The 21,403-nt window shown below is 35.2% G+C and overlaps 1 protein-coding gene across 1 annotated transcript in view; it reads right to left on the bottom strand.

Annotated features, from left to right (window-relative positions):
• LOC120336759 (HEAT repeat-containing protein 5B-like) overlaps positions 1-21,403 on the bottom strand; it is a 36,051-nt gene that overhangs the window by 12,795 nt on the left and 1,853 nt on the right. Inside the window, exons 3-28 of the mRNA XM_039404514.2 lie at positions 21,345-21,393; positions 20,926-21,135; positions 20,119-20,287; positions 19,441-19,694; positions 16,563-16,713; positions 14,933-15,085; positions 14,085-14,220; positions 12,732-12,846; positions 12,213-12,324; positions 11,324-11,476; positions 10,583-10,682; positions 9,905-10,014; positions 9,436-9,569; positions 9,069-9,173; positions 8,150-8,363; positions 7,589-7,778; positions 5,202-5,361; positions 4,624-4,813; positions 4,086-4,165; positions 3,882-3,971; positions 2,972-3,143; positions 1,924-2,082; positions 1,003-1,109; positions 576-720; positions 205-308; positions 54-131 (exon numbers count right to left, since the gene is read on the bottom strand). Of these exons, the coding sequence (XP_039260448.2) occupies positions 54-131; positions 205-308; positions 576-720; positions 1,003-1,109; positions 1,924-2,082; positions 2,972-3,143; positions 3,882-3,971; positions 4,086-4,165; positions 4,624-4,813; positions 5,202-5,361; positions 7,589-7,778; positions 8,150-8,363; positions 9,069-9,173; positions 9,436-9,569; positions 9,905-10,014; positions 10,583-10,682; positions 11,324-11,476; positions 12,213-12,324; positions 12,732-12,846; positions 14,085-14,220; positions 14,933-15,085; positions 16,563-16,713; positions 19,441-19,694; positions 20,119-20,287; positions 20,926-21,135; positions 21,345-21,393 (3,640 nt within the window). The remainder of the gene's footprint in view (positions 1-53; positions 132-204; positions 309-575; positions 721-1,002; positions 1,110-1,923; positions 2,083-2,971; positions 3,144-3,881; positions 3,972-4,085; positions 4,166-4,623; positions 4,814-5,201; positions 5,362-7,588; positions 7,779-8,149; positions 8,364-9,068; positions 9,174-9,435; positions 9,570-9,904; positions 10,015-10,582; positions 10,683-11,323; positions 11,477-12,212; positions 12,325-12,731; positions 12,847-14,084; positions 14,221-14,932; positions 15,086-16,562; positions 16,714-19,440; positions 19,695-20,118; positions 20,288-20,925; positions 21,136-21,344; positions 21,394-21,403) is intronic.

Raw genomic sequence — 21,403 nt, 5'->3', positions numbered from 1 at the left:
CACGAATAGTTCAGATGACTGAGCTTCAGTGAAAAAAAATACAAAAAACTTACATTTGCTTGAAATTGTTCCAATATGACAGCACCAGGAAACTCTGGTTCTGGAACATCTTTGAAATATTTTATAACATCCTGAACGAAAAAATATAATTCATTTGTTATCAATTGCTTGTATAAATCAACAAAGTCGAATATCCACAGTTACCTGTAAAGCTTCAAGCCCAGCCATTCTTAATTGAGCACTTGTGTCAGTTGCTGCCATGAATGCCATACGGACTAGGTCAGATAAATGAAGAACAAGAAAATCACCTGAAATGAGTAAAATATATGAGATGAAAATCTGGAAAATTCCTTGTAACAGTATGACATGGCCACTGTGACCTGGTCGTTAAATCATGAAACTTAAGGCACAATGTTGCTTATTGCTTTATCTTTACCGGCAGCACAGAAATTCATTCGATATTGTTTCCATTTAAAAATATCATTTTATTCTGATACTAACTGAACAAAAATAATTTGAGAACCTGTTATTCAATTGGAATCGGGTTCTAAACTAGTAAGAGATATTATCATTACCTTCACCACCACTTCTAACCACACTACGAGCAATCTGTAAATCAAAATGTGCAGGAGGGGCGCCAGGTTGACGACAAGCAGTTGTAATTTTCCGGACACATTCCACGGCAAATACTCGTGTGGACCATCGAGGAGGAATTGAATCCTGAACATTGCACAAAATTTAAAAAAAATTTTTTTCTTTGTATTACAGTGTTATACAGTACCCAAACTCAAGGGCGTAGCCAGAAAGTTCCAAAGGGGGGTGGGGGTGAGTACACACTATCGGAGTACCGAAAATAGTAGATCCTTACTAGTTAGTGACAGAGCTTTGATCGGAATGTAGGTGTGTAAACGTCACGCGAGCTATGTATTGCGAGTTCGAATAATTGAGTATCTCTGGTGTAATATATATATTTTAATGACTTTCGATAGAATTTTAACTAACCGATTTTTCTTCCTTTTTTCCTTTTGTGAATGTTGCCACATCATCATCATCATCTTTATCTTCATTTTCTGGTTGTTGAGGATCAACGGGCCCCAATGCTGATGTATCTAAAAGTCAAAAAAATGTGAAAGTGTTAAAGAAAGCTGTTGAACCAATGACTGACACTTTTTTATTATCTTGGTTCCGATCTTTGAATATGTATTTTCAAATTTTCAATGTCTCAAATTTCTAGACCAAAATTGAATACTTTTTTACGATATCAAAGTTTTAAGGGAATTTTATTGCAAGACAAATGAGGCATATTTTCATTTCAGTGTATATCAAATCAAGGGATATTTATAGTTTACCGGTAGTTGAAATAAAATTTGAAAACAGTTTTACATAATGCATTCAGATAATTCAAATTGATGCTTGTTTCTTCAGTTTAATTTTGAATATAATGGATGCATTGATTATATCAACAGTTTATAACAGTACTCATCACCGCAAGTGAGCTTATTACTTGACAAGATAAAAAACTAAAAAAACTTGTAAATCATGTTTTTAAAATACCAAACTATACAAATTAAAAGGATTTAAGATAGGATAGGATTTACATATTTATCCTAGGGGAGAGAAAAGGTGATAAGATGGCTCAATCATATGACCTCATTCACAGCCTCTCGTCCGACCAGTTTATGGACTTGAGGGTGGAGGAGGCCGTAACCGACCAGCAGTTGCGTGAACGACCCTACGGCAACGAGGAGACCAGCAGTCCTCTCATGCATAAATATCCCCCACAGGATTCGAACCTACAAAGCCACGCAGGGTAATCAGAGGTGCGGTGGCGAGTGTACTCCTAACGCACGATTCGCCACACGCCAAGCCCGCATTCCTACAATTTTATTAGTAAGATTACCATATGTAAATCAAAACACCTACCTGTAGAAGCAGCAAGCACAGATTTACAGAGTGGCAACCAGAATCCAAGTCTGCCTAATGCCATAGAATGTAGAATATGATTGAGTGTATCCCTTGTATCAGACATTATCATTGAATCACATTCGTGATCCAGTAGCGCAAACAGAGCTCCTTCCAGACCTTTGTATAAAAAAAATGAATATTTATTCAATGCAATCAAAAAATATGATAGCAGATATAAGTACTTCTTATGTGGACTTGGACTAGTTCAGGGTTTCCCAACCGGGTCTTCGGCCTCGGTGCGATTCGGTTGTGAGTAGACAGACATAAAGGGCCTTCAATGTGTACCATTTGCAATGACTACATTAATTTAAAGTAAATTGACTGATTTGTTCAATTCTTCGATTGTAATGCATTTATTCTTATGCTTTCATGACACATAAAATAACTGACGGAAACAGGCTTGCTAAAATCAAAACTAGATATTTTCATAGAAGAGCATGGAGCCATGAGTGTTAAGCGTTTTTGAAAGGGAGCCAAGGATCCCGAAAGTTTGGCAGCGAACAGCCCTGTTTTAAATTATATCAGAAATTACATTCTTCAATAAAATTCGGCTCCATCTTTCGTGTGGTAAGTTCGAGTCCGATTATGTCGATAATAAATTTGATAGCATCCTACAGTCCCGCTTACCGGTTTCTATCTAATGTCGAAACGTAAAGAATAATTCTAAAACAGCAGTTCATAGTATATTTTGATGAATATATGAAAGTTATTAAAAATTAGTGAAGTTGGACGATGCCTTTTGTAATACCGTATTAAAACCTACTGAAATATGTCAAGCAAATATCAATATTTTCCACAAAAAGAATAGACTTTGAATTTGAATAGATATAACTAAATAACACAAAAAATAATAATTTCAGATACTAATACTACACAACAAAAGCAATGTTTTTAATTTTATACTCTCGTCATGATTTGTCATTTATCACAAGCCAATGGCAAAAACAAAAAAAAATGGAGTCAAATAAGCAAAAAGTAATGTGATATGCGAATAAACATAACATACCGGTGTCTCCAACTTTCACTCCATAGTTCGAATGCTTCTTTGTCATTTTTGCTAAACGTTCAGTTGTTTTCGCAGCAATTTCACAAACTTCTGTTGATTCTTTTTGAGCGAGTTGACGAAGACACGATACGGCAGATCGCCGGAGAACCAGATGCCAACTTGATAAATCTTCCTGTAATAATACCATGACACATTGCTATTTTCTCCGAAACTAAACAAGCAGTCACTGATATCTTACGATATGTGAGGAGCTACTTGAAAATGCAGAAATCTTTCTGGTTTGGCATTGCCTACCCAATTTATTACACCCCTGGGTGAGGTGGGGTGCATGAGATTTGAACCAGAGACGGGTAACCTAATTGAAGTACAGAGGAAAATTCGATAAGAACGATATGGCATATTGAACAACAGTGGTGACTCGACTGTTGGCGCATTATGTACGAGAAACAGAAAACACCATCCTACATCTGATTATCCTTAACAATTAGTAGGTTTGAATCCTATGAGAGATTGCTAGACTCGCTAGACTGCTTGTAACCGTATAATGAATGTTTCATGCAACAGCTGGTCAGTTACAGCTATTTTCATCACCAAGAAGAACTGGTTAACTATTCCAATACCCAACTGGGTTTGTCATATTATCGTCTCTTGCCTTTTATATTTTGTAAACTCGCCTTATTTTACTGATATACTGACATTAGAAAGCATGGTAAAAAACCAAGGTATTCCTGTAGTGTGTGTTTCCTTATTTTAGTTTTTTCGAGTTCGGGGACTGTCTGTGTGAGCCAGAGGTTTCAGTGCCTTCACATAACTTGATGTAAAGTAGGCCAACAAAATTAGTTACCTCCATCCACATAAATACACACACTTCTGAAGCACCAAAAGCAATACTTAAAACTCAAATACTCACACATAATCTAGGAACAAGTGTTGAAAGCTCTACATGTCTAGGTGCAAACATATGAAGTTGTTGTAAACAAGAGATTGCTTCTGCTTGAACCTGAATAAAAATGAAAATTCTGAGTCAAAAAATGAATCAAAATCAGATAAATCAATAATTGAAATGATACCATCTAAAAATTTAAAAACAACAACATATAAAAAATAAACCTACCTGGGCATCATAATGATTCGACATTATAAAGCAAGAAGTGAGACATGACGACCTAGCAGATGACACTGAGCTAGTATTCCCTGAAATATAAGAAACACACTGTTGATTAAGTTTAATTTTAAACGAAACATATAATCATACTAAAACACATACCATATGCATAAAAAAATTTGCTTAAAGCAAGGTTACAGACACTAGTTCAGAAAAAGGGTCTTATCTCTAAGGAGACCAATTGCCAATGTGAAAACATTCAAAAATCAATAAAAACTATATTTATGCTGGCGCTTCAGAAGTATGCGTACCAGTATGGAGGTAACTAATTTTGTTCCCCTATTTCACATCAAGTTGTGTAAAGGGACTGAAACCTATGGACAGGGAGTATATTCACTTGGCTAATACGACTGGTCCCCGAACTAGAATAGTAGAACTAGAATAAAGAAAAATCGGAATAAAATTATGTGGAAAAATATCATATTTAAAACCCACAAACATGTATCCTGCAGTCCACAGTCATAGAAAAAAGCAATTCAAGCTATACCTTGTAACTCGGGACCCAATGTAGTTATAAGAGCAGTGAGACATCTTCCCAAACATCTGTGTACTTGTACATGACTTGAGGCAACAGATAATAGCAATGAAAGTATAGCTTGCAAGGAAGGTTCAACATAAGCTCGAAACATTGGCCCAAAAGCATCAACAATAAGTGCGAGGGCATGTAATGCCCAAACCTTAAAACAGTTTAAAATTACATTGGAAAAGTAAAAAATAGAGAATGGTCTATTGCAGTGGATCTCAAACTTTTTAAGCCGCGTCCCTTTTATAGAATTTGTCAAGTATCGCCCCCCACTTCAAATACCTATCTAACAATATGCTATAAATAACAGATAGTAAGGCGAAAGTTTGTTTTATTCAGAAAACACGTTGAAAATATGTGTATGAAATCTAGAAAAAAGAAATGTACAGTAAGTATCCAAAATAAGGCGGTCAAGAGCAATCACCTTAACACCCCCTCAAAAAATAGTCCGAACGAAGCAATCCAATATAACCAAAACGTCTGAATATTATTATTGACTTTAAATTGATAATAAGCAATGACCGGTAAATATATCCACTGACCTGTACTTCTGGTGAGTTATGATCTTGTGCAAGTGCAAGTAATATTCCGACACTTGTACGTAGATGCTGACCAGACCCAATTCCACCAACATAACGATGTACACAACCTAATGATAATGAATGACCAGTCCTTGATATAACATCTCTAGATGTCTTCAATCTAAAAATAAGAATGTCGTCATGCAATGCGTGGTGGTTTGGCAGTTAAAAGCGTTAGACGCTAGTCCAGGGGTGACGAACCCATCTGCTGTCGCGGCCACTTTATCAGTCACCGCTGAGTGAGCGGGCCACACAATTTTTAGTCGTACTACCGTATGATACCTATTGATTTTCATCTACAAAACGAACAACGGCATCCATACAGCTGATGTTATTCAATTATATAATGCAATATAAACGCTCGGCTCGGATGTTCGAGATCCGAATTTCCATTCTAATACCACAGCATTTTTAACACGAAAGTTTGAGTCCACTACCTGCATATTAATGCAAAATCAATTTATAATGTACTGATTGAAATAAATTGTAGTCTTTGATATTTTATAGCAGGTCTAGGGATTTCTCGGACGTTGATATAAATATCTAGTGATAGAGACAGTCAGTGATGCAAGAACATCATATTTGTATAAATAATCCGTAACATCGCAAAAATATAAATCAAAACTAAATATAATCGGGTAGTTGGAAACACTTTTTATGGCCATGGATTGATGTGATATTTCATCATAGTAATGTTCTCAATTCGTAGACGCAGCCGCATGTTACATTAAACACAGAATTAAAGTTAGAAAGCAATAAATTAAAAATAGACTCCTAATGGTCGCCAATAAAATACTTTGCACAACTGCAAAATCGCTAAACGACAACATAACAGTAAAAAACATTATGTGGGCTCTTTTCACGAGTGGCCTACCTAATTGCGTCGACAGTTGCATAAAAATTATAGGATTCGTTACGATTTACCCTTTCCCCCAATGGTAATATCAAACTACGCATTATTTAATCTTCCTTCATGACATTTAGTGTCGCGTTAATATGCAAAATTCTGGTTGATAATGCCTCAGAAAAGTATTTCGGGAAATTACATTTGGGGGGGGGGGGTGTACAAAGATCCGTATTTCGCAGGCCTTCGGATACAAAAATTGTAAACGAATCCTTTTAATCACGATTAACTGATTTTTAAAACGTAGGCATGAGATCTACCATTGTTTTAATCATTGAGCAGAAGTTCTCTCTGTAGTTTTTGGAGGTTTGTGACTTTACGCCAAACATACACTGAATTGCCTGAATGTTTCATGGGCCACACGAAAGTTCTTGGCGGGCCACATGTGGCCCGCGGGCCGCAGGTTCGTCAGCTCTGCGCTAGACCAACACAACACCCAGAGGGATGTAAAATGAGCAGGCAATGCCGTATCAAAGCGCTTCGGGTCCTCTCAAAAATAGAAGCTCCTTACAAATCATAGTGGCTGCTACTACAGGATCTTTTTCAGAGCGGAAGGCATGAATAAGAGTCATATATAAAAATATAAATATAGACATGAAAATTAAACGACAAACCGCAATACGTCACTGGTAAGGCCTTGATTGAGCAACAGGTTTGACGAAGATATGGCAGAAAAGCCAGATAATATGACACGAGGTGGGACAATATGTGCAAAATAGGGGGAGCAAAAGAGAATTTGAGAAAAATATCATTTTTTCAGGACTTTTGTCATCTTGAAGAACTAAAATTTAAATCTGTTTGGTCTATCAGTTGCAAAAAAAGTAATTTTTTTCACAACAACAATTTAGCAAAAAATTCGCAAAAAACGGCATACATAAAGTACGCTTTGCGTCCAATTATACATCACTGTAGTCTTATATTGTGACTGTTTTAATAACATAATACGTTGGATTAATAATGAAATAATAATAAAGTAAAATGAAGTATACAAACTACCATCTTTACATATAATGACTAAACATTGTCAACAACTATTTTTGTCTTATTTTAGCTATACATATTTTGTATATTCTGATAACACAAAAATACAAAAAAATTTGGCGCTCCAGTAGTATGTGTACCAATATGGAGGTAACTTATTTAAATTTTGTTCGCATACTTCACATCAAGTTGTGCAAAAGTACTGAAACCTATGGGCAGGGGGTATATTCACTTGGCTATCACAGACAGTCCCCAAACTCGTAATAGAACTAAAATATGGAAAATCGGAATAAAATTATGGCCTAACCCTAAACCCACATACTATGAAAGTACCAAAAATTTTCCTACTAGACAGCCATTGCCAAAACAGTAATTAAGTTGTTCAAATACCTCGGGAATGAAAATCAAAACAAGCTTTTTGAATATAATATTTGTAAATTAAATTTAATACTCCTGCACTTACTTTTCAAAACATTTCAAAGCGGTTTGAGACACAAATCCTGCTTCATCTGTCACTTGAGCCATTCGACCAACAGCTTCTCCTGCGGCACATCTCAGAGTAGGATCAGTACTTGCTAAAGCTTCTGTCACAAGTACATTTGCCGCATCCAGAACATCACCTCGTCCTAGCTGGCGTTTGTTTTCTCCGAGACCTAATATTTCAGGAAAGATATAGATCATAGAAAACGACATGAAAATAAATTATACTCCCTAATAATTGCCATAGTAATAAGTGTGTACGAGAGGATTGCTGGACTCGCCGTTGCAGCTTAGTACACAGAACCGCTATCCGGTTACGCCTCCTCCAACATGTGAATGCATGTATCTGAAACAAATAACCCATTACCTTTTCCGAAACCTGACATGGACTAACCATTGGTGGGGCGTGGGCCCCCACTGCTTCGAAATACGTTTTAAATGACCTGGGTTCTGTTTTTTGTTTCCCCGAGAACTATTGTTGCTATGCCATACATGAAATAATTATTCTTTTTAATTATAACATAATGGATAATGGATCACCAACCTTTCAAAGCACATATCAGTGCAGTGAATACATTAATTTGAATCGCACGTTGTCGTACTAGATTCTTATTTGCTTGTTTCACACATTCGGCAAAATGTCGCAGCATCTGAAGTCTGTGTTTAGCAGCAACGTGAGGAAACGCGAGACCAAATAAAGCAATAGCAGCATCAATAACACTCACACCAAGAGGAAGAGGTCCAGGAACAGCATTAGACTGAAATGAAAATAGAGACAATAGTATATAATCTAGGGATTCAGTTCCACAAAATGAATAGTGATGTATATATGCCCTATTCCTTGCCGTTTGCTCACAACATGGCTCCGTACAAGCAAACATTGCTAGGTGAGGACTACTATAGTTTGAAAAAACCACTATCTTTTTGGTTCGACTCGGGTAGGGTGTTGGGCACGAGTTTTAAGCAGAGATTTTCACATGTGATTCCATCATACCAGAGTCTAGCGCTTTACCCACTAGGCCAATACAACTGAGAGTACTCCCACTCCCAACATTTTTTTAAAAGTAGAATTTCAGACCCCCCATCCCCCCCTTTTGAAAATTCCTGGCTACGTCCCTGCCCCACTAAGTTTTCATAAATTTAAAGAAGATTTTGGATATGAGTGAAAAGAGTTATCAATTCATCAATTTTGTTATAACTTTGGTAGTAGTCTAGTCTTAACCGGATAAATCTGTATCTGCATCGGTGTCTACTTGTCCAGATCATTATTGTGAAACACCTAACATAAATTCCATCAATGGTACTTTAAAAATACAATTTTCTGTCAACATGACCAATACCAATCAAATTGAAAAAAAAATTAGGAAATTTCCTTCAACATCCAAAAAACAAAGTTACATATTCATGTTATACAAAGTCAAAAAAAACAATTATCAACTCTCCAATATAACAGAGTGACTAACCTGTGTAGAATGTAAATAAACAGCTGTAGGATCATGTTCCAAGGCACCAGAACCAGAAGCACTATTACCTTGCAATTGTTCTTCTATTAAGCTTTGATCGGTGTCCTATGTATTATAAATACCAAGTTAGATAAAGTAAGTATTCCAAATAGGGATTTCAAAACTGATAAAATATTCGAATCAATTCAAAATTAGTTATATCCGATAACTCAAATTCTCGATTTTAGAAATTATATAAAATACTTTGAATTAAAAAATGATGTTGAACAACTGAAGTGTTAAATAAATTTTCTTCATTTTTTTGGGGTCACCTCTTAGTAAATTATTCGGTTTTAGCCATCATTGCTTGTAAATCTTAGCAACTTACTTTAAGCCATGATCCGAGTAAGACACTATCTTCACTATGACATAAAGAACGAAGCAATGAAGTGGTTGTATTCGCTGGATTATCAGTTAGTGTGAATTCGGCAACAAGCTCTCTTAGAAGCGCATGAAAACTTCCTGATATAAAAAATAAAGTAGAAATATTAAAAAAAAGTAGGTTGGTGCACAAGTAATATGGCCATGCTACAATGTGGACAAATAATCCAAAAGATAGATTGAGGATGGTTGCCATGTTTCAATTTTTATGGCGGCCTGAAGTATGATTTATCATTGCCAAATTATAAACATATACAGGGTGTTTATAGAGGCCGATTACAATTTCAATTTTGTTTTGAAGTCAGTTCTTTGATATATCTTAACCTGGTTTGTTCTATTTCAATCAGTGTTTATCAAGATTTTCAACTTTATCCAATACACCTATATACGACCACCAATAGTTGCACAAAATCTACCTTCATATGTCTTCGGTGGCAGAAGAGCCAGAATATCATAAAGTCTCAACCGTACCATCGCAGCGCTTGCTTTCAAGTGTAAACCATGAGTATTTACAACGAATGGTATCCTAGTAAAAACAAATATCAAATTTTCAATTAAAAAAGCATGTACTGTCGACCCATTGTGCCGCCTGCTAAAAACGAGCTGAAGATATTACACCATCATAATGCCTATAGTTATTCTCTGGATAAGATTGCAATGAATAAACGAGAATATCGGTCGGGGACCGAAGACTTATCGATCGAAACTGCGGTTTCGATTCATGACTCTATAGTGACACCGCGTGTCCCATCACTAATTAATTATTAACTCGCTAATTATACGACTTAATTCATAACAGACTTCTGTTCCGAGATATGATGAATGCACATGAAAAATTTGGAGCAGATTCAACTACGCCTTCGTGAGATATCGCGTGCAGACAGACAAATACCTATCAACATACTTACCGATCTAAAGATCGATAAGTAATAATCAATCAAATCATTGTTTATCTAGCTTTAACTCGTTGAATATAGATTTTACATATTCGTTGTTGAACATGAACCATTTTGAATGTTTTTGTTCTCAGCAAAGTTTGATATTTTATCGAATTTCTATTAAGGAAAATATGTTTAAAAAGCCAATCTACTTACATGGACATCATTGCCATGGCACTTTCAAGTGGAATCATCAATTTTCTAGTGACTTCTTCAGTTAATAGTTCTCCACAATTTGCAACAAAGCTCCTCATTGCTACAATAAAAAGTATTCATTTGCACAAGCACAGTAGAACAAGCAAAAATATTGAATAAGTTGTTATTGCTTGAACACTTGTTAGGATACGAACAATGAAAATGCTAATCAAATAAAAGAAGGCTTCGTCCAGAAATGATTTAACAACTCCAGCAATGCTCCAGTATATGGAGGTCAGATGGCTCACCACAGCACAGCAGTAAATAGCGACCTACACAGAAATATGCTATTTAGACCAGTTATTCTCAAATGGTGGGGAGCGCCCCACTATGAGGACGTAGAAAATATTTGGAGGGGCGTGAAACTAATTAAAAATGAAATATTTGTTAAATTAAATCTTCCCTGTAATTTTGGATAATTGCATTTCTTCATTTTGGATATTTACGTTCTATCCACATATTTTCAACGTGTTTTCTGAATAAAACATACTTTCGCCTTACTATCTGTTATTTGTAGCTTATTGTTAGCTAGTTATTTTTGAGGTGAGGCGCGAGACATGACAAATTCTAAAATGAGGGCGCTGCCCAAAAAGTTCGAGAACCAGTGAATTAAACAGCCGATTCTCCTAGAATACTAATATCTCACAACCTGAATTTTTTTTGCAAAATTAATCAACAATCACAATATTATTATTTAAATACCACATAAAGCTCCAGATCTAGCCTCCAAAGTCAACTGCCATGTAAAAGCATCCCCACGCTGTCTTTCTTGGTCTAGCTCTCTCATAGATCTAGGAAATGCTGTTTTCCATAATAACAACAACTTCGTCAAATGGTGACGTACAATCGCAGGACCTGAAGTATAAAATACATTCATTAATAAATTAGCAGTTTTCTAGTAACAGTCAGGGAAGTCGATAACAAATTGAATATTTGATTACATTCAAAATTTATTACATTCGATAGAGTAAATTTTTGAATTTAGGAATAATTTAGAACATTTTCATTTAAAAAAAGGGAATCTTGAGCTATTGGGCAAGTACATCAAAACGTATGATATATCGACTGGTAAGAAACAACACATTAAAAACAATGATTTTTTATATTTGTGTCATTTTAGATGTGATCGACATGAAGATATAGTGATTTATGTAATTTTCCACAGCCTTCTAAAAATTATCAATTTAATGTGATTTAATAAAATTCCAAATATCTGCTTTCAAATAATTTTCAATAAGAAATTAGATGATTAAAATATAAAATATTTTTCAAGATTTGCCGGTACTCCTGAAGTATGCGCACCAAGATGTCCCACAACCTGAACCCATAACATGGTACACAACCTGAGTTCAGGTTGTGCGCCATTTTGGTGCGCATACTTCAGGAGGTCCGATTTGCCATTATTCATAACAAAATTATAAGTTTGTTCGTTTCATTAGAAAAACACATTATGGTTCTACTGCAAAATATATTCATTGAATACACAACATTAAACTATGCATATAGACAATCATTCCATGGCTACTAGCATGGTAGAGTAAAGTAGAGACTAGATTGTTTTTAGAGGGAAACTCTGTCTAGCAGAACTTGCCTAATGTCATAAGAGCCCCGGCCAACAACCATCCAGCTTGTGTTCTGAACAATGTTAAAGTTGTATTTTGTGCAGCACTTCGCAGCAACTCTTCAGCTACGGCAAATATAACCTTGAAGAGGAAGAAGAATGTAAAGTAGGGCAAACATCAAACTGAGGACATGCACATATAATGGCGCTCCAGAAGTGTGTGTACCAATATGGAGGGAACTAATTTTGTTCGCCTACTTTACTTGAGTTGTGTAAAGAGACTGAAACCTATGGGCAGGGAGTATACTCACTTGGCTAACAGACAGTCCCCGAACTCGTAATAGAACTAACAAAAGGAAAATTGGAATAAAATTATGGCCTAACCCTAACCTGGTACACACACTACGGCCACGGAGTACCCATATCATAACAGCAAGTGACCAAATTCACTATTCTTAAAAACATAGCAATGACTCTATTACCCTTTTATTTTAATCTAATTTTATCATCAAAAATGACAAAGTGTCGTACAAATACGTAAGAACCGACCTTTCCTTTTGAGTGGGGAATTCCCATAGGAGACTCGCACACTGCACCGAGAAGAGCGGCCAATGCTGAACTAAAGCCAGACACAGCCTCCCCAGAGGATTTGAGAGCCCGAATTCTGCAAGGAATGTATGCATTATTCACTACAAATCCAATAACTTCTGTTTTTATTGACTACCACAAGATTGCAATTGGAAACGTTAACGGAGAAAACCTTATTGAATTTAAGTTTAGAGGTGACTTGGGAAATAGGATTAGGCAGAAATGTCAAAAACTAATTAAACTTATTTAAATACAAATAGCACAAGTGAGACAACTTCGATAGTATGATCTATTTAAGGCCATTACGTTTGGTATTTCTTAAAAAGCAATTCTTGATACAATAATTTGTAGAGCGCTTGAAAGCAGCTTCATAACTAATTCATCAACCTTAAAATTAAAAAATTACGTAAAAGCCAAATTTACAAATCTTCGATAAAGAAAATATTATCCTAACTTCATAAATCAAATTCCACATTTATACATAGTTTTGAACATGGTAATAGTTATATGGAGCAGTGTTCAATGAATCTAGAATGTTTCTAGACAGGATTTTATTGAGAGTCAGCTGAACCAAATTATAATTTTACAAAAATATTCATGAATAATAGATTCTATTATAAAGGGACACCCCAAGAAAATGGCACATAAATTTCTTGATTTTATCTACAAAAACAATTTACTTCCATTTGTGAATGATTGTACTCTAGGACGTTTTTGAACAAAAGTTACATGTTCTCTCTAATATAATATTCCAAATCACCTGGGTTCAATTTTGGGGGTCACCCTGTATCATGCAAATCATGCTATTGTTGCATTTTTCCTTTTCAGTTTGTATTATTATTCATAACGGTATTATGGGATAATGTAAGTATTTGGCTATAAATTTATGCCAGGGACAACAAACTAGAAAAATACATTTTATTAAATTTTAAAATACTATTTCCTATTACGGTATATTAGATATGATCTAAATTGGGCCAGGTTGCGCAACGAAACATAGAAGTCAACGCATATTAGGTGAATTCGAATTTGGAAATACAAGAAAGCTAAGACATTTTCAGTTATTTTACAAATTGAATGAGTGTCGATTATTTTCATCACACATCAGTGCGATTTTAAATTGCTCAAAATGTAAATATTTCAGTCTGAAGTATTGTGAATTACCCCTTCTATACAAGATTGTAAAGCAAGGTGACTAAATTCGAGTTTGCACTTCTAGTTGTTTTCTACAATAAATATTTTATCACTCAATCATATTAATTAATAATTGATAATGACAGTACACATAAATTTACTGGAGACAACTTTTCTAACCTGTCAGCGCATCTGTCAATCAGAGGACACAATTGTGAAGGAATAGCTGATGCAATACATCTCAGGCACCAAGATGCTGCTAGACGAGCTGCTTGTGATGGATGAAGCAGAATGCTGACTACAGGTTCAATGATACCTAAACAAAAACATTTTTATACATAAGTTTAATGACGCTCCAGAAGTATGTGTACCAATATGGAGGTATCTATTTTAGTTCGCCTACTTCACATCAAGTTGTGTAAAAGGACTGAAGCCTATGGACAGGGGGTATATTCACTTGGCTAACACAGACAGTCCCCGAACTAATAATATAACTAAAATAGGGGAAATCGGAATAAAATTATACCCTAACCTGGTACACACACTACATGAGTAGGCTACCAGTTTACCAATGATAAAAGCTCGAACGTACAAATTGAATCAGATATCTGAATAAATTTGAAATCGGTGATATTCAATGTAAGTTGTAAATATATGAATTTAGTAAGAATTTAGAATACTTTTAATTAAAAAATTATTGTTATAAGTATTTGAAATTTATGGTCAGAGAAGAGATAAAACAGACCTTATAAGTATTTCAAATTTGATGGTCAGACATAAAATAGCCTTTATTTAAAAATGCAAATAAAAAAATCAATCAAAACAATGTTTATCAAAACTAATCTGAACAACTGATCTGATTTAAATTTTCATCAATTTGTAATTTCTAAAGTTTTTTTTTTTGAACTTGACCAAATTTAGGACATATTCAATATTCCGCATTTGAATTATATTTAAAAACATTTGGTTTTTGGCCATCCCTGGATGACAGTGAACACAAATTAAAAAAATATGAATTTTCTACTTACTTGATGCTGGTTCAGCTACAAGAGGAGCAGCTGAAGTTCCGAGAGATTTAACGAGACAACCTAATTCATGTGTAGCACACACTAACATATGTTGACTGGGTGATATGTCCATTGATGATGGGTTATTGCCACCTGTATCTGTCAGAGCAATGCCTGAAAATAGATATGTGTAGGATAGGATATTTATATTTATTCTGGGAGAGGGGCAAGCCGACAAGGCAACATAACCATAATATGGCCGACCGAGGCTTCTCGTCCGGTTACCAGTCTATGTATGGTATGGGATTAGTTGGCTAGTTATTTGTTTCAGATGCATGGACATAATGGTGGAGAAAGCCGTAACCGACCGGCGATTACAGAAACCACCTTACAGTGGTAAGGAGTCTAGCAATCATTTTGCATATAGGCTAATTATCACCCAGGAGAACCGAAAAAAGCAAAGCGTTACTAAGGTTTGTATACCTATCCTACTATATTTTTAAGTTAGTTCTTATACTCATTATATTACACCCTGAGTGAGGTAGTGGAGTTATGTCAAATATGAACTAATGAGGAATGCAATCAAAACCTTAAATGATGACATGAAGATAGTTTGCAAACTATTAAAACACTATCTCATCAAAAAATATCTTCTTGATGGTTCAATTTAACAAAACAGCAAGTTGCTTTTGTCAATATTAAAGTTAGAAAAACTGCAACACATTTGCATCCCTCTCATGTAATGATACAAAAATTAGATCTGATAGAAATTTTGACATCTTCCTTGTATCAAAATCACTAGCAGTAATCAAATTGCACAAAGTATGCCTGGTATTTTTCACATGCATCCCATGTTTAAAAGGAAATGAAAACATGAAATTAAACAAACATATAAATCATTACCTCCATACCCATGATGAATCATGAATGCACATAAGCAAATGAGAAATAATAAAACATTCAGACAAAAATTATCCTGCTCCAGATATTTTTGTTATTTTTGAATTAATCTAACACAAGTCCAAGTCAAATAACTCTCAACTATCTCAAATAAGTATAACATTCTAAATCAGGGGTGGGCAAGGTTTTTGGATCAGGGGCCAAAAATTTTGCCCACCTAGACTGGCAGGCCATGTAAGTGTGAAGTAAAAAGTTACATTTTATGATTAGTATTTACAGTGTTACAAAAGCAAAAGTGGAAACAATAAACCGAGTGCCAAAACTAAAGTGAATCACAATTTCAACAAAATTTATTGCGCCAGCTAAAACATCAAAATTTGGTTTTAGTTTGGTTGTAGCAGCATCAGGCGGGCTATATTGAATTACCCAAAGGGCCAGATTTGGCCCGTGGGCCATAGTTTGCCCATGTCAGCCAAATACAAACTACGGTAGTTAAAATGTCACTACTACATTTGACGACAACAAAAAAAAGATGTTCAGAAGCTATAAAAGTATATTGATTCGTGATAAAGTATTCTTTATTTTATGGATCAATTATTATTCATATGTTCTGATCTGAACAGACAAAAATAAAAGTAACTCTTTGATTTAAATAAAGCTTCAAGAAGATTACAAAAGGAATTAAGTGCAATAAACAAAGTTGGCAGACAAAGCGTTACCAACACAGTATTAATAATAACTCTGTACTTACCAACTTGATTCATTTGTTCAGTGATTGCATTACACAATTCCTTGGCAGCTTTTCTTTGTTGCTTTTCACCAAACATTCTGCCGACAGTTGACCGCAAAATAAAAACAACGCATCTTCGAGAATACACTGCTTCAACATGTGAGGGAATTGACTAGAAAAATGGAAAATAGTGATAGTTAGGCCTACTCTTACATTTATGCTGTTAAGTTGGAAATTGGAATTTCTTGAGTTTATCAGTTATTTCAATTATGACGAAAACAGATTGAAGATTTGCACCTTTTAGGTTGAAAAACTTACTATGATAATATAACTAGTGTGATTCAAAAGTCTCGCTATCAAAACTCTTGAATCACTTAGAATAGTTATCTTCAATCTTGGCAAAGCATCCTTGCATTATATGCATACGGATACACAGGCACAAAAGCATAGAAAAAAAGCAGTTAGTCAAATAGAAATCGAATCGATAGCGGTATTACGGTTACAGTGAGATTTATAATTACCAAGTTAATAACATAATGGAGATATACCACAATTTAAGGTCAAATTTTGCTCTTATTAAAATGAGGAAGCGATTCCAACTAGTTTTTAACAAAGAACCATGAATCCCATTCAATACAAAATTCCATCTATAGCAGTGGTTCCCAACCTTTTTTATGGCTCGTGGCCCCCTTCTGGCGGCATTTTGCACTCGTGGCCCCCCTGTTCGCCATTCCAAAAAAAATAAAATACATGTGTTGGATTGTATTACGTTCTTACAGCCTTTTATTGAATGAAAAAACAAACCACAGCCAAAAAAGTCATGCTTTTTAGTATACAATCAATGGGAATCGTGCGCTTGGGACTGTCTGACGAGATTTCTTATATTAGGCACAGTCTTTGATATAGCCTGACGAATGTCAACCGTCTGTCATCATGACGGTTCTAGATTTTATTTCCTCCGACAGGAACCCATCTTGGCAAATGTTGCTTTCTTGTCAAATCGAACTCGCTTGGTGGCCAAAAAACCGATGTCAACGTTTTTCACCTGGGGATGATTTTTGTCATGACGGTTTGGAGTTTGATGGACGTAATGATTCATTGCTCATTACATACAAGCAATGCAGGCATTGAGCACATTCTCTATGATCTTGACTTTGGCAAAGCCAACGTAACTGTCGTTCCATTCTCGTACTTTGGGCATTGGGAATTTACATCTGGGTTTTTGCGTCTATAATACGATAACGAAGGCTATTTCACAGTCTAGTGAAACTGCTCGTCTGCAAGTTGGACGGCCTACCAACAAACTATTTTGATTGGTAGATTTTAAATTCCATTATGATCAAACAATTTACGCACAGAATACACCTTGTGATCGCAAATAACTTATTCAGGTTATAAAACTCTGGAGAACGCCTGAACGGGGAATTCTATTATGAAAGTATGCAAAACGAGGTCGATTTAGCTTTAGGATCGATTATTAGCCTTGTGTTGTGGCCCCCCTTGGAATGCTTTGTGGCCCCATTGGGGGGCCAATGGCCCCGGTTGAGAACCACTGATCTACAGAATTAATATTTTAGATGAAGCAAAAAATAGGAGACTGATAAAGCATTAAAAATATGAACATCTTGACTATGTTTGAATAATATGCTAAATTATAGATAAATTTAATGCTCCAAACTTTTAGCCATTTTGAGTTCTTCATACCGTAGATGATTATATTACATGCGCTGGTCCAGAATATTACTAGGAGAGTGAGTAGGAGCAATGGTGAAAAAAGCCACTAAAATATCTATTAAACTACTTATTCGTAATCGTAACCAAGCTTTTAACAAAAATAAAGAGGAATTTCTTAAATATCAGTTTCATTGTGCGTGGAATGCTCAATGTTCATAGAATGAATTAATATGGGAATAAAGCATAATTCAAACAACCATAGGTTGCTATGAAATTGTTGTCTAGTATTTTTCAATATGAGAAGGATGGTAATCAAGTGCAAAGTATGATAAGCACCAAAATACGCACAATCATTGATTTTTCTGTGGGAACTTCTCTCCAACATTACAAAACAAATCAATAGTCTTTCTCTATAGTCTATGTGTGATAAAACTCGAACAAGTATTAACATGCATATATCATGTTGAAAAATATGGCCCATGCTCGAAATGGGACGGACATTGAGTAGTACAAAATCAACAGTGTTATTAAGCCTTAGAGAGAAAACATTCCAAAACCAACATTACAGGTCAATACTAATTAGATTGTGTGATGGCATAAATTAATTTACAAAAGTTTGTGGAGTGAAAATAGTTATAATGTTAGCAGCAGCGAAACTAAATTTTTAATTTATGAAACTCCTTATGATAAAAACTATTACAACAAATTTGAAAAAAAAATTCTGAACACACAAATGTTCTGCAAGATTTATGCATATTCTAAGCTCTTAACTCACTGAATAGTTTATTTGGGGCTCAGAAAAGTTTATACCTGATCAGGTCAGGTATTTATATCTGACATGGGCAAACTATGGCCCGTCAGCCAATAGGGCACATTGGGTAATTCAATCTGACCCACCTGATGCTGCAACGACCAAACTAAAACCAAATTTTGATGTTTTAGCTAAAATTAACCCGAGGAATTTGTTGCAATTATGATTAAATTTGATTTCGTCACAAGGCTTATTGTTTTCCACTTTTGCTTTTGTAACTCTGTAAGTATTGTTTATAAAATGTAACTTTTTACGTTATACTCGTCACATGGCCCACCAGTCTAAGTGGGTAAGATTTTTGGACCAGGGGGCAAAAATTTAACCCTGAATTAGACAGTAAAAAGTATTAAAAATATAATTAACCATGCTTATTGCATTCTTTCATAAACACAGCTTATCTCTGAATACACTTACTTTTGGATGTGAGACAAGATCCAGTACTTTCTTCAGAAATAAAGATAGATTCCTTTCCAGCCAAGTTGGACCCAAGGATAATGCCATTTCTACATAAGCTTCTGTAACTCCGATTCGAACAGCCCTGGCAGTGTTTATCCCATTTTTCATTGAATCTCTACCTCCTGAAGTTTTTCCAGCTGGACCTCCTTGTACAAATCCATTAGCGAGGGTATTAAGGACTTCATCTAGAGTTGGCTTACGACCTTTAAGAACTGCAATAAAAAAAAAATTATCTTAATCGCAATGCACAATAACAAGTTATGACCTGAATTAGACAAGTGATTGAATTATTCAAGTGATAGTATAGATCTGACATGGGGAAACTACGAACCGCGGGCCAAACCCGGCCCTTTGGATAAATCAATCTGGCCCGCCTGATGCTGCCACAACCAAACTAAAACCAAATTTTGATGCTTCAGTTGAGAATAGCTCAAGGAATTTTTTGAGATCGCGTTCAAATTTAGTTTTGGCACGAGGCCTATTGTTTTCCACATTTAAGAATTTTATGGGTTCTGTTTTTTTGAGCTAAAACATCAAAATTTGGTTTTAGTTTGGTTGTGGCAGCATCAGGCGGGCCAGATTGAATTACCCAACAAGCCGGATTTGGCCATGTCAGTTATAGAGAAACATGAATACCTGTTGGTTTTGGTCTTTGTGATCCAGCCATGACAAACCCAAGAAGACGTGCAATAGCACTACGTGCTTCATAAGTGGTTCCTTCTAATGCTCTGAAACATTGCTGGGCAAGTTGTTCAAATTCAGTTGAATATAGAAACGATGCTTCACGAGCTAGTTCTCTCATGCACTGTACAAAAATACAAACACCTAATAAATTTAAACATTCACCAAAACTGAAAATGCTTGATCATAATTTTTCACACTTATATTGTAATATACACAAATAATAAGAGATGTGATGGAAATATATTAATTTGAAGGTAAAATCTGCAAATCCTAATACATAACCAGCTTTGTATAAATCTTCTTTGTATAAATCTTATCACATCTCCATATTATTAGTAATCAAGTCCCATTTCATGTAAATCTAGAGTGTAAATCTACATTTAATTCATTAATAATATAATATACTCAACAATTAAAACCGAAATTAGGGTAAAAATCTAGGACAAGCCCTACAAGCTTATAGATCAGCGGTTCCCAACCAGAGGCCTATGACCCCACAAGAGTGCCACAATGCAAAGGCGCAAAACTAATTTTACTTTTTCCTATAATGAGAACCTCCCGTTTTTCCTAGTTTCATGGCTTGATAAGGTTATTACACAGTGTTTTTTCACTTTGAGCATGAATTGTTAGAACATAATGAGATAAGGAATCTATCAATCATAACAAACAGGGGGGCCAAATCCCTCCTGAAAGGGGCCATGAGTCATTCATGAAGTTGGAAACCACGGAGCAAAAATAAAAATTTATATAATCATTTACCTCAGCAGCAGAAGTTCTGACATACATTGATCTGTCTATTAGACCAAGTTTGGTTGCTTTGTATATATCACGATGACAAATTGAAGCAGAAGATTCAAGACCAATTAATATTTTTTTGAGTGTGAGCATAGTCTCTGCCCGTGCTTGTGATTCTGCATTTTTCAAGCCTTTAACCAATACAGAAACTGTATCTTGAAGCAATCCTCCAAGCTGAAAAGAAAATAAGAAGATGTACCGTAAATTTATTCAACAAGTTCTTGATTTATTTTTTCAAATATGAGGCTTTTTAAAACCCTGGATACGTAATTCTCAGAAATCGGTAAATCTTTCACCTGTTTCTTCGCTTCTTCTATCCTGTCGATTGTAATCATTTGCATTGAGAAATATATAGTTTATGAAGAGATTACTAAATTACTTACCATCCTTCCATTCTTTTCATAAAGACATCCCAGACACTCAATTGCTGCCCTGTCAAATT

Source organism: Styela clava, chromosome 2 (genome assembly GCF_964204865.1).
Source record: "Styela clava chromosome 2, kaStyClav1.hap1.2, whole genome shotgun sequence".
NCBI classification, from domain to species: domain Eukaryota; kingdom Metazoa; phylum Chordata; class Ascidiacea; order Stolidobranchia; family Styelidae; genus Styela; species Styela clava.
This window is presented reverse-complemented; position numbering and strand designations above follow the sequence as displayed.